The following is a 12,681-nucleotide window of genomic DNA, read 5'->3' on the forward strand; positions in this document are numbered from 1 at the left end:
TGCCTTCATCAACAGGAAATATTTTCAATATTATCTGTTTCTCATAGAGACAGATAGAAAAATAACTTTCTCATATATAATAAGAACTTGAATATCTCAGAATATATTAACACAAAATAGCAGTCAGCAAATAAAGAGCCCATGCCTAAATCTGATGCCAGCTAAACTATAGAAATGGGAGCCAATGGCATTGGAGTGTTAGGATCAGCCAGGAACCTAAACACAGTCTAGCCTCTACTCCGTGTCAGCTAACAGAAAATTAATCTTATTTTTACAGGTTGGTGAAGACCATTCCATATCTCAGGGAGACATCTGTTTCACCAGTGAGAACAAAAGAGGGGAACAAGGTGAAATGTAACAGAGAGGGACCTGAAAATGCCAGAAGGGAAAAGCAGGACAAGAACTGTATCACTGTCTCCTGTGGGTGGGAATGACGTGTCCAGGAGTCATGGTTTTATCAGACATTAGAGTCAAGATGCTGCACATGGAACAACTCTTTCCCAAGATGGGAGAACTTGCTGAGGTAAAGGTTTCCAGCATCTAAAAGCAGTGGCCATACTGTGTATCTTCCAAATAATGTAATCAGTTAAATCTAGCAATACTGGAGCTAAGCAAGAGATCCAGTTTTTAACATTATGCTACACTGATATTTGTCTGAGTGCCACCACATCCTGACAGCTCATCAATAATAGACCCAGACACTACACCTCTCTCACTGTGCAACCACGTGGCTAAATTTGTGAATGTAACCATGTTTTTAAATTATTTGCAATGGGACTGTTGCCCGAATGAGGACAAAAAGTGAAATAAAGGCTTACAATTCGGTCCAGTAAGAACAAAGCAAATGCCATTTTCAGTTCTGGGTATTTTCATAGGAACAACTTTATCACTCCCCTTGCCTCAATCCAAATGCAAATTAAGCACCACATTTGTTTAAATTAGCTGGAGAAATAGATACACAGAAGCAAATGCTGCTAGATCTGGGCTATGGTGCATATCTGATGGCACAGCAAGGTTCAAAGTATTATGTTAACAGTACTGCAGCTTTAAATTGTTTGCTTTAAGTGTTATCAAACCTCGGTCCTGAAATCTGTGCTACAGGCTTTCTGAGGAAGCACTAAATGGAGTAAATAGAAGCTAAAAGCTTTTTTCTTCCTCTGACTCTCTCCCCAAAAATAGCAGCAAACATGAAAAGCAAATTAATCTTCTTTTCATTCCAGACATAATTTTCCTTTCTTAGAACAAACCCCTTCCTATATTTCAGCTCTTACATACATTTCAGCGTCCATACTCATGGTGCCATACTCATTTTTTCAGGTGGACATTGCTTGAGACATTCCAGTGAAGAATAAAAAGTAGGATTTCCAAGGAAGTGACACACTTTTTTCATTACAAAAAGTATAGGAATTATAATTTTTGTATGGTATTTTTTAATGTCGTCCATTAGAAAGCCTCTTCATGGCTGGAATAAACTTTGTGTACGATGCATTGATGGAAACTTGAGTCTCCAGTTCTGGTATTAATGTATTGAAATTAAAAGTTAAAAAATTAAAACCTGTAAGTATAAAAGTAAGGAACATATCCTACTGCTTTGCCTGCAGCAAGATATCTCTTTTACATGCTCTCCAAAACAGCACAAATTTTTCAGCTGAGGTCTTCCTTTAGGAGAACAAAATACCCTCAGTGTCTTGCAGTAATACTACCTTAACTGTACTCCAAGCAAGATTTCTCCTGTGTGCATTATTTGCTTATGATTTATTATGATTTCCAGATCTCATTTTACTTTGCTTAATCACTCATACTCTAAATTACACCTACCTTTCTCCCCTCAAAATATCCCCAGCGTGGTTGCTATGAAGTGTAGTGAACTTGCCATTTGAAGTTTCCTTAAGGCGAAAAGAAAGGCTACCTGCATATCATCACCAGAATAGCAAAAGATACACAGAGGACCAAGACTTAATTTCATTGGGTTTCATCAGCAAGCAGTTTGCATGTGGAGAGCAACAGAATTTATACTGATTGAAAAAATTACATTTTTACAGTGCAGATTACTGTAACACGCATATATCAAACCAGGAGTCCCGTGGAAAAGAAATATATATGGACGAATTCTTGGTAGATGTTTCAGAGATGAAATTACATAATAACTTTTTGTGCTCACATATGCAACACATAAGCTTAACCAGAAATTTTGTCAGTGCTGGAGTGGTCTGTGCAAAACAACAGCATCGATATCTGGAGTTTTCTGAGCTCTTTTCTTTAAACCAGTATCTAATACTTTAACATTTTAAAACCATTGCACTTAAAATACCCCAAACAAACAAAAAAATCCAAACAAATCCCCAAAGCTATAAATTATTTAACTTATCTCTAGAACTAATATCTGTAGGAGCATTACAGGAGTCATTGCAGTATAATTTTTATTATAAATTTATAGCATCTAAATATTTTAGAGACCATCTATGAAGGTGGTGGAACAGCCTTCCAGGCAAAAAGGCAAACTCACACATTTAGAAAAAAAAAAAAACCTAAAAAAATCCCTGTCTGTAAGCCCAATAGAAAAGCCCTTTTTCCGTATAAAAGGTGAAAGTGTGAGAGCATGCACTGCTAAGAAGTGCCTTGACCCATCCAGTGTAGAAGTGCACTGCCTAGAGGTGTCGAGGGAAGGCCCCTGATTGTCACAGGTCAAAGTAAGTTAGTGGTGAGGAGCTGTTAAGGAGTGCTTCCTTAGGAAGCTCACTGGAAGACGATCAGTGTGTGGTAACCCAGAAACAGCACTCTTCACAGAGACACAAGTGGGACTCCTGGGAAATGTCTATGTTCCAGTTAAACTGGGACTGGTTCTAATGAGGTTGTTGGGACATTTGGTTATTACTGCCATTGCCCAAGAATGGACAAAATGGTGAAGGTTAATATTTTCATAGTAGTAAATGCCAAGAGCACCAGGGTATATGAGGAGAGTTTTCTGAATGTGGCCTTGCCTGGGGGAAAAGGGAGCACAGCCAACAGCCCTACCCAGGGAGCAAGGATGCAGCCCATCATCATCATTTGGACTGCAATGAATGCTTTGAAAGCAGCTATTGTTTGCGGCCTACATAAGCTGACAAAGTGCCTTAAGAGCTACTTCCCACCAGAGAGACATTATTATTATTACTATTATTATTATTACTATTATTATTATTATTATTATCTGGATTTGTTTCTCTGTTAGTGGTATTGGACCAATTTTTGCACAGTGGGCTTTCTTTGTATATTCTCCTCTAGAGCTGCAGACTTTTCTTTCAGACATTTGCTCTCTATAAGGAGTTCAGCAGCAGGTCACAGACCTGGTTTACAAATGAAAAGATAAATAAACAACCATCTTAGAAGAAGAAGAAGACTCCGCAAATCTTTAAATAACCTATTGAAAAACTAGAAACACATATTTCTTGGACTTTATTCTTTTTCTCTTCCTGACCCAGTATCCTCCCTTCTCTGAGGTCAAGCACCTTTAGTATGACTATAATTTTTCCCTCAGATTTATCATTATTAGATGATATTTAGAGAGATGATAACAGGGTTAAGAGAAAAGAAATAAAGGAGATAAGAATCAGGCAATCTGCAGTCTGAATGCATATCACTGAGCCTTTGGTCACAGGTGTTTGCATTATTTCCCCCACACCAAATATTTTTTCTCTTGGGAAACTGCCTCACCTTTAGATAAACGTCATTTATGGAAGATGTTTCACTACAAAAAATGAAATGCTTAAAATCTAGAGCTAATCTGGAACACTCAATTAAATCAGAATGAATGCTGGAGTAGAAACTAAACATTGGACCAAAACTGAATATTCCATTGATAAACAGGTCATCTGCTCTGCAAAAATCAAAGCCTGAAAATCCCCTAAACAATAATTCCAAAGGGAGTTTTTAACCTGAAGACATTTCAGGGCCTATCTGTTTCAATGTATAGGAAAAAATCAGCACATTTGAGGGAATGCTTTTGTTGATGAATTTTCCTGATTTGCAAAACCAGGATGAGTTTTCTCATTTATGCTTTTACACGGTCTGTCTAGCCATTTCCTATACAGATCCTGAATTTTCCAAACTTTGAATCACTCTTAAAAATCTCAAATTCTTTTCTATTTTTTTCCAATTGATTTTTATTTTAACCTTTTTCAGATTGACCTGAAATTCAGAGTGCCAAACTCTTCCTTTTCTCTACAAACAGCACTAAACAATGGCATAAGATTGAACAAAACCTGAAATATTGAGTGACTTCTACACGTACTTTTATATATTTACATACATTTATGAATATATACACATGTATGTATACATAGGAAGGAAGAACTTACCTATGTCCCAAGTAAGTGGGTTATTCTGTTCCATCTCCCTTTTCCCTATGACATACCAGATGCAGGCCATCCAGTGAGCGAGCAAGGCAAACATGGACATGAGAAGTGTGAGAACGATTGTGCTGTGCTGGGAGTAACGATCCAGCTTCTGAAGGAGACGCAAGAGGCGCAGCAGCCGCACTGTTTTTAGAAGGTGGACAAGGGAAACCTAGGAAAACAGGGAGACAAAACCAATTGTCAGAAGCTAAACAACTTGCCAGCAGCTTTCTTCTATCACACAGTTCTCTTTTTTCAATGAAAGGATATTCTAAATCTCTGTGAAATTTTGTGCAGTCTTCATTCAGCTGCATAGCTGACTAGACTGAATCTTAAGACAGCAGAGAATAGAAAAGAAGATGCTTTAAAAAAAAGTGTTATATTTTGATGTGTAAATACATAATTATTATTTCTGATTTAAATCAAACAAACTTGAAATACTAGGCCTTTCATGTTGGTTTTTTTTCATGCAGTCTCCTTTCAGATTCAGCTTAAAAATTTGTGTTTGGGAAAAATGGGTTCTTCCCAGCTCTAGAAGAGAAATACAATTGTCAAACTGACCAATGTTCATCTGACCACAATATGAAACCACAAAATATATATCTCCAAGCACACGATGATTTTCAGCTTCAGCTAACAGTACACCTAATTTAACTGTCTAGGAGATGAAACCAGTTTATAATTTAGCATGGAAGAGGCAATAACGATGGCAGATATTTTGCAGAACAATAAAGCAGAGAAGTCAGAGAAGGCTCAGATTTGTTCTTGAGATTTAAACCTGTGTTCAGGGACATGGGCATATTTTACTGCTCTGTACTAAGTAGTAGTCCCAAAAAGCTTTCATTAAAACTTCTAATACTGCTTCTTAAATTCCTTAACTAAAATATTATTGCCTTTCAAGTTTGTGTGGCAAAAGCAGCACCTAATCTATTCAGCACCCTAAGTATACTTCGGTTTATGAACTATATGGCTCTGGCCTTAGAGGAGTCCCAGCATAAAGGGAGCAGTCTCTGGATGACCCCATACCCTCCAGAGCATCCTGCAGCCTACATCCATACCATAGTGTGAGCAGCCCACAGTTTTGCTGGGATGTACTTGGCTCATGTTTCAGCTGTTGGGCAGAGTTAGCCAACAATATACAGATTAGGATCCAAATACTTTTAATGTGTTTGTCTAAGATTAAATAGACATAATTTTCATTAACAGTAAGCTTTTCTTTTCTTCCCTCATTAATGAGACAGTAGGATTAATGCCTGGTTGATACAGGATACCCACATCAGCTGGAAAAGAAACATCAGGCTTGACGTGTCTTGCCACAGCACTCCCAGAGCACAGTAATGAGCTCTCTCAAAAGCAAGTCTAAAAACACAGCCCAATCAATATCCTTTTGCTTTTGCTAATCCAGAATATCCTGAAGTTCAGCCTTTCTGTTTCTTTTACCAAAGCTAATAATTTGAACTCTAAAATTTATAGGTGTGCCTTTACTAACAGCCAGATCTGAGGTGACTGATAAATTCTGTAACATCAAGTGTTTTTGATTTGTTCAAAGACTTAACAACTCGTTTATTTTATTCCAGTCTCAGGAATTAAGTAGGTGGGAAACCTGTAAAGAAGACAATAAGAAATCTACAAGCATCATATTTTTTTTGTCAGTACAGTTTTTGGTACTGCATAAGTAATTCTCCCATGAGCCCCTTCAAACAGCAATATTTGCAGCCCATTATTTAATGTGGGTTTTTTTCTCACGAACCTTTAAATTATTTGTCATGTACATAGTAAGGAAAAAAAGAAAATCAACAAAAATATGACATTTTTTCAATATATGTTGTTAAAATAAGATCTGACATTTGAGCACACAAACATTTACAAGGTCATTTCTTGCATTTCTTTTCCTCATCTTATGTCATTCTCCATCTACAGTGTCAGGGAATTAGTTATGTCTGTGACCTTAAGCCCAAGAATATCTGCAAGTCTAGGGCAGAAGGCTGCAAAATATTTGGAGCAATTGCCATGTTTATATTACTACAATCATATAACTTTAATTTATAATTATTCTACAACTGCCATGAAACTATATCACCTGCCTCTGTTTCAGTGGTAATTCATTTCCCAAAGTCTCCTTTCCTTCTCTCTCATCAGCTTGTTTGAACCAAGCACAGTTCTGTTGCACTTATAACATAAATGGGTCCCTATTCACGACTGACTCTTCAAGGTGTTGTAGTAACATACGAACATTTGTATAATGATTTTGTATATAATGATTGTATATGTGCTATGGCCTACACATTGGAGCCTTCATTTTCCCATGGGAGCCTATGTTCTAAAACATCACAGTTAAATAATGATAACCTTGGTGAAATTATTTTTTCTTTGTTTTAGATTCCTGCAAAAAAGAAATTTCAAAAGGACTGTTAAAATTGTATGTGTGCCCTGCCAGTTATCAGTCTGGCCTAAATTCTGACCATTTTTTTTAAGCTACAGATATAAAGACAGTGAATCATATATCATAATACTCTTTTTAATGTGGAGGCATGTTTCATTTTAAGGCCTAAGGACTGCCCCATTTCAAAATGATTTCTGCATAAATTTGGACACAGATGTAATTAATCATGTATTATTGCACTGAATTTTCTCATTAGTCATGCCAAACGCTCTTCTGGTATTGTGCCCAATATGTCATTGGAAGATCTAAAATGCCATCAGGCAGCTTCTTTTTCTATGTCACAAATTTAGGAAGACAAAATAAGGAGTCAGCACTCATACTTGTGCCTGCACAGATTTTTGTTTGCCCACAGATATAAAATCATCAAAATTTTCCATTTTGTTAATCGTTTTAGACTAGCTGTGTTAACCTTTTTCTGTCAAAAGGACATGGACAAAATTTTATCTAACACAATCAGCATAGTCCTGAGAAGTACTGACAAAAAATAAAGTTGCTACAAACCAGTGATGGAATTCTCTGCTTGGAAGAATCATCTCCTACATAAAAAATAAATTAATGAAGAAACAGGATACGTTTTAAGAAATTACTAGTGTGAGAGATTTTTAATAATTTTTTGTCCACCTGGTTAGTCGATTTTCCTCAAAAAATGATACTCTTGTTTTGTAACCATGGATAGCTACTCAGAAAGGAGCAATTCAATCATTATAACTAGTGCTTAATGGCCTGGTTTTTAAGGCAACATTTGAAACCATATTTCCCCAAATTAAGGGATCCTTTTTGTCAGATGAACACAAGGATTGAAGGAGAAGGGCATGAACTGAGGATAGGCAGGAATGTGCCTGTGGTCTCAGATCTCCAAAGAGTCCCTGATTTTAATGGGAGGGCAGAATCCAGGTAAGGTGTAAAGGCAGTAGAGCCCACTCATACAGTTTCACTTTTGTTTCTTTTGAAATATATACAAAGATAGCAAAAGACTCCACAGCATTTACATGCACTCTGGCTCCATCAGTCTCCAACTGGGGTATGACATATATGTGCCATACATACACAGGTATGTATGGCACTATACATATAGCTTGCAGAATTTAGAGCGTCCCTAAAGGTTTGGCCTTTGTGCCAGGGCCTGAACAGCAAAGGAGTGAGATGCTCCCTGATGCCCCTTCTCACCGTTCTGTTGAGGCAACATCTGAAAGTCGATGAAGTGAAAATCTGAGAACAGATATGAGGAAATGGCTTATTAAATCATGAAGTCTGAAAACAGTATAATGTGATTAGCACCTCCCCCCGTTCTTGAAGCAGTTGATAAATCACTGTTATCTTGAGGATTATATTAAGAGTTGCCAAGTCTTGTCATGATAGGAGATATGATATAGTAAGGCACTGTGTTCCCATTAAGGAATCATACAGAGGTCTTATTAAGGGAAAAGTTTTAAAAGTAGGACAGGAGATGTGCATTAATCATATTATAGTAGCATTTTGCATATTGTGATATTTTAACTGTAAAAATAATCATTAGACAGTACTTTCTTTTCCAGAATAAAGTATGGAAAGCATATCAGTCCTTCCAGTGGGGTGGAAGAAAATGTTGTTTTCAGTTTTTTTAAATTTTCTTTTTGAAAGAGACGATAAACCTGGTGCTTTTAATGAAAAAGTATTAATGGAAATTAAGCCAACAGCATTATGGTGGCTGTTTGGTTTGAATGTAAAGGATAAACTGAGATAGTAATGTATTTAAATAGATTACCCACCTTTTATAAAAAACCAGTGAACAATGTGAAACTATTAACTACCAGGTTTCAAAAGTTACTGCACTAGCAGCATTACATTGATGGTTCTTTATGTAATAAATGGCATGAAAAGGGAGTTCATTGAAGGAAATGGAACTAAATGATAAGATCAAACATCATACCTTACATGGGATCCTTCCTGACTAGTGTTATTCTATGCTGGCTTTTTTTCTGGTATGTGTCTATCCTATAATCTCTGTACTTGTCTGTAACTCACTTTTAATGAAATTGAGATTGAGTGCATCTGTTTATGAAAGATCAGAATTCTGGGAATTAGAAAGTGGACAGCTAAAAACCTTAGTCTCTTATGGCAAAAGTCCACAAAATTAAGAAACCTCTGCCGACATTTTTTTCAAAAACTGAACTTTCTGATTCAGAAGGGCAGGAGGTGTTTATATTTTTTGGGGGGGGGGGGATTGTTTGCTTGTTTGTTTGTTGCAATTTTGCTTAATAGATCCTTACTCTACAAAATCTAATAGGGCTAGCAGAATAAAAACCTTTGTCTTAGCATAAGTAAGCCAACACAAATGTAACCCATCATAATTGTGACATCACCTGACATTAGAACAAATATTTTTCAAAGCAGATTAAGCCTTTTGACATTACATTCCTAAAAAAAATGAGTTAAAACCAAAGTCAATGACAATTTTAAGCAATACAAGTTAGAACACACAAAAAATTAGCAGTCATTTTTTCACTAAAATTCCCAGAAGTAAAGAGAAAGACGATTCCTGGCTAAATAAACATGCTGACTGTAACAATGATTTACTTTACCACAGTAAAAATTTATGAGTCTTGAAAAATGAAGGACTGAATTTATGCATCATAAGAGAGGAAAGCCATAGCAAACTGTATTTGAGTACAATAATTAGACATGAAGTTAACATAGATGCAACTGTTAACAAAGCAAAGATAATCTAATTTAAAAATTGGTACATCCAGTGTGAAAATACACCACAAAACTGTAAAAGACACCAAGGTATTTTAGTTAATTCAGTTTTAGTCTCCAGGTCTGGGAAAAAAAACCCCACATCAACAAGCTCTTCTTGAAAAAAGATTAAGACAGGTTAGTACTTACCACAGTGACGTTGAAAGCATAAAGAAGATCAAAAGGAAGTGCAGCAATTAAATCAATGATAAACCATGTAGTCACATAGTGGATGCAAATAGATCTTGCTTCAAATATCACTTGGCCAGACTTGCTGACATATGTTGTTCGGAAATTTAAAATAATATCTGCTTGACAAAGAATGAACAGAATCAGAGACAGCGATTTCCTGATTCCTGGGCATAACACCAGGAATTCAGCATAATACTGATTGGTCTTCTCCTGCATCATAAATACCAGGTGAATAATCTAATACAGAAACACAAAAAACCATAGTGGTAAGAGATGCACATACATGGAGTTAAACCAGTTAATGCATTATTCTTTTCAAGGAGTAAACAGAATGTCTGAAACATTTATAACTCACTGATTCACAAGGGAGCTTGAATTAAAAAAAAAGTCCACACACACAGATTTTAAACTGTACCAAGTATTGGTATTTTTCTAAATGAAAAAGTAAGGGCATTATTTTTGTTCATAAACATTTTTACATTAATTTTCAAATAAAAAAATCATTAATTCTTTTGTTTAAAAGGTGTCATTTAAGCTATTTTAGTGATAACAGCTCAGCACAGATGACAAATGTCATCCTGAAGGATAACCACTTGTTTATCAACTGAAAAGTGCTGAACACACTTGAACAAAAGGCTTTTTGTGCTATGGTGGAGATTGCAAAAGTGGTATGAATTGCTTGGTGACTTGTGCGTTTTGTATGTTCCCATCTAACATTCCAGGATGCGTGTCTTTCAATATGAGATAGAGTTTTGACATCTTGCCAAAACACATCAGCACTCGAAGAAAAGCTCAGATCTTGACAACAGAGTCTCAATTATTTTCATGTCCTACAAGACGAAGACTGTAATCTGTCCCCAAGCGATGCACCCTGTTTCTACTAACATTAGTGAGAACTACTTGTGTAACTTCTACAGTGTCAGAAGAGAGTGCAGCCAACCATTAAGGCTGGTGTTTTTTAGCGAAATAGCTTTAGGGGGAAAAAAAGATTAATTTGCATTTCTGCCTGGTAGTTCTTTAGGTAGGCTACACTAAGACTGTGTAAAGTATGACCTTTCCTTCAAGCCTGCTAACCATACTATGCAAGAAGACAGGAAACAATTTCCCCCCACCCACCACTGAGGGCAAAGAGAAGAAGAAGAGAGATTCGGCCCACAGAGAAAATCATGTTGGACCATTCCTTTGGGGTATCAGAAAATACTCCTTTAGGATAAATTTTGATCAAATCCCAAGTTCTAATGTCGCGGGTCTGGAAAATAATTATTTGCCAGGTTTCAACAGAAGAAAATTCTTATGCTGTCTTCTGCAGTTTGCAGCTAGACAGTCTGCTATGATCATTTGTCAAACTGGTTAACCTGTATATTGCTAGGAGTAAGCCTAGGGTATTTCTAACAGTTCGACTTCGGCCACTCCCTCCCTTTGACCCAGTACAGTCAAGTCTCCTAAATAAATGAAATCTTTGAGGAATTTCTCATTGTTTTGGCACAGTGTTGATCATGTACTTTTTTTTTAGTATTTGGTGCAAAACCTTAACACAAAGTGACCTAGAAACATATCAGAGGCTATCTGGTTCCACTGACTGAGGTTTTGCAGGTTTATGGTTTAAGAACTACTGTTTTCATTCAACGAAGTACTCAGGCTGAACAGAATATATAAGTAAAGTCAGAGACATAATAATTTTAGATTACTTCATGTAGTAGTCTCAGCTAGCCCTGCCTTCCTAAAGCTACAAAAATGTTATGAAATTTCCAATAATACAATTAAGATGGGAAAAGAGCATAATTTTATATGGTCCATAATAAGCAACGGGGTCAGTTCAACTCCACAGGTACTTTGTAGAGACTGTTAGTTATTAGCCACATTTCCAGATCAGTATGGCAGCACCAGTCACATAAAGAACACCTTCATGCAGATTTGTTTGATAGAGGTAAGAAAGAAAGATAAAGATATTTACGTCACTAATATTTTGATACTTCTCATTCTCATATGTCTCAGAAACTCCAAAGTGCAGTTATCAAAGTCAGAAAAAGTATTTGCTTATTTATTGCACATTAGCATTTGTGAAACAACTAAAGCTTTAACAGAAAAGGAGATAAAGTCTTGCTTTAAATTTAAGACATCCAGTACAGCAAAGGCTTATCAATGTGCATATGCAATTCACTGTTCAAGTTTGAAGAGATTAGGGGTTTTCTCCACTGCACCCTTTTCTGCCTTCCTATCAAAGCAATTTAGGACAGCAGCCCCAGATAATAGCTATATACAAAAAAAAAAAGTGAATAGGAAATGGTAAGTGCTTCTTTCTGCATCCAGCTTATTAGATAAAAGTCCAGAGGGCAGGAAGTAAGTGTGATCCATCTTGTATTTCTTGACAACTTTCTGAGCTATAGTTGGGGTGTAAACAGTTTCTTCATCTGGGCAATCTTATTTACAACTTAACTGCTGTGCTAAAGTACTTGCTGAGAAATTTGTAAAGAAAAAACCAAAAAACACAACTGCTGAGGCAAAAACCATCTAACAGCACAACAAAATCTTTAACACAAGTTTAGAAATGACCATTTTTCTGAGGTATTGTGTCATTTCTAGGAATTATATATTCCACACTTTTTTGGGATTTCTGTTTAAATAGTGGAAGATTTACTTCTTCTTTTTTTTAAAAAAGTTTTCTTATTACTAATAATATCTTCTGAAAGTACTAATGCATTATTTAATATTTTAGAAATTGTTTGGTAATCATATTGTGCAGTAGCTTCTACGAACTGATGACAATTGAAATAACAATCTGAAATTCAACACACCAATCAGTAATGTAAAGCTTTGGAGATTGCAGATAACTCTAGAGCATCAAAACCAATGGTTTTCTCTAGTGATGAGTTTGTTCCAAATACTCTGATATGAGGTGAGCTTTAATCCTTTCCTACAACATGAAGAGCAACAATTTCAAGTTTATACCTGTAAACC

At 36.1% G+C, this 12,681-nt stretch overlaps 1 protein-coding gene across 3 annotated transcripts in view; it reads right to left on the reverse strand.

Moving 5' to 3' along the window:
• The window catches only part of KCNH8 (potassium voltage-gated channel subfamily H member 8), a 175,510-nt gene that overhangs the window by 63,240 nt on the left and 99,589 nt on the right, over window positions 1-12,681 (reverse strand). For 2 of the 3 annotated variants that reach the window (XM_048302169.1, XM_048302162.1), the window contains exons 6-8: window positions 9,682-9,839; window positions 7,984-8,025; window positions 4,338-4,545 (exon numbers count right to left, since the gene is read on the reverse strand). In XM_048302169.1, the coding sequence (XP_048158126.1) occupies window positions 4,338-4,545; window positions 7,984-8,025; window positions 9,682-9,839 (408 nt within the window). The remainder of the gene's footprint in view (window positions 1-4,337; window positions 4,546-7,983; window positions 8,026-9,681; window positions 9,840-12,681) is intronic. The other variant, XM_048302178.1, reaches the window with a different exon arrangement.

This window comes from Corvus hawaiiensis, chromosome 1 (genome assembly GCF_020740725.1).
Source record: "Corvus hawaiiensis isolate bCorHaw1 chromosome 1, bCorHaw1.pri.cur, whole genome shotgun sequence".
In the NCBI taxonomy this organism is placed as follows: Eukaryota; Metazoa; Chordata; class Aves; order Passeriformes; family Corvidae; genus Corvus; species Corvus hawaiiensis.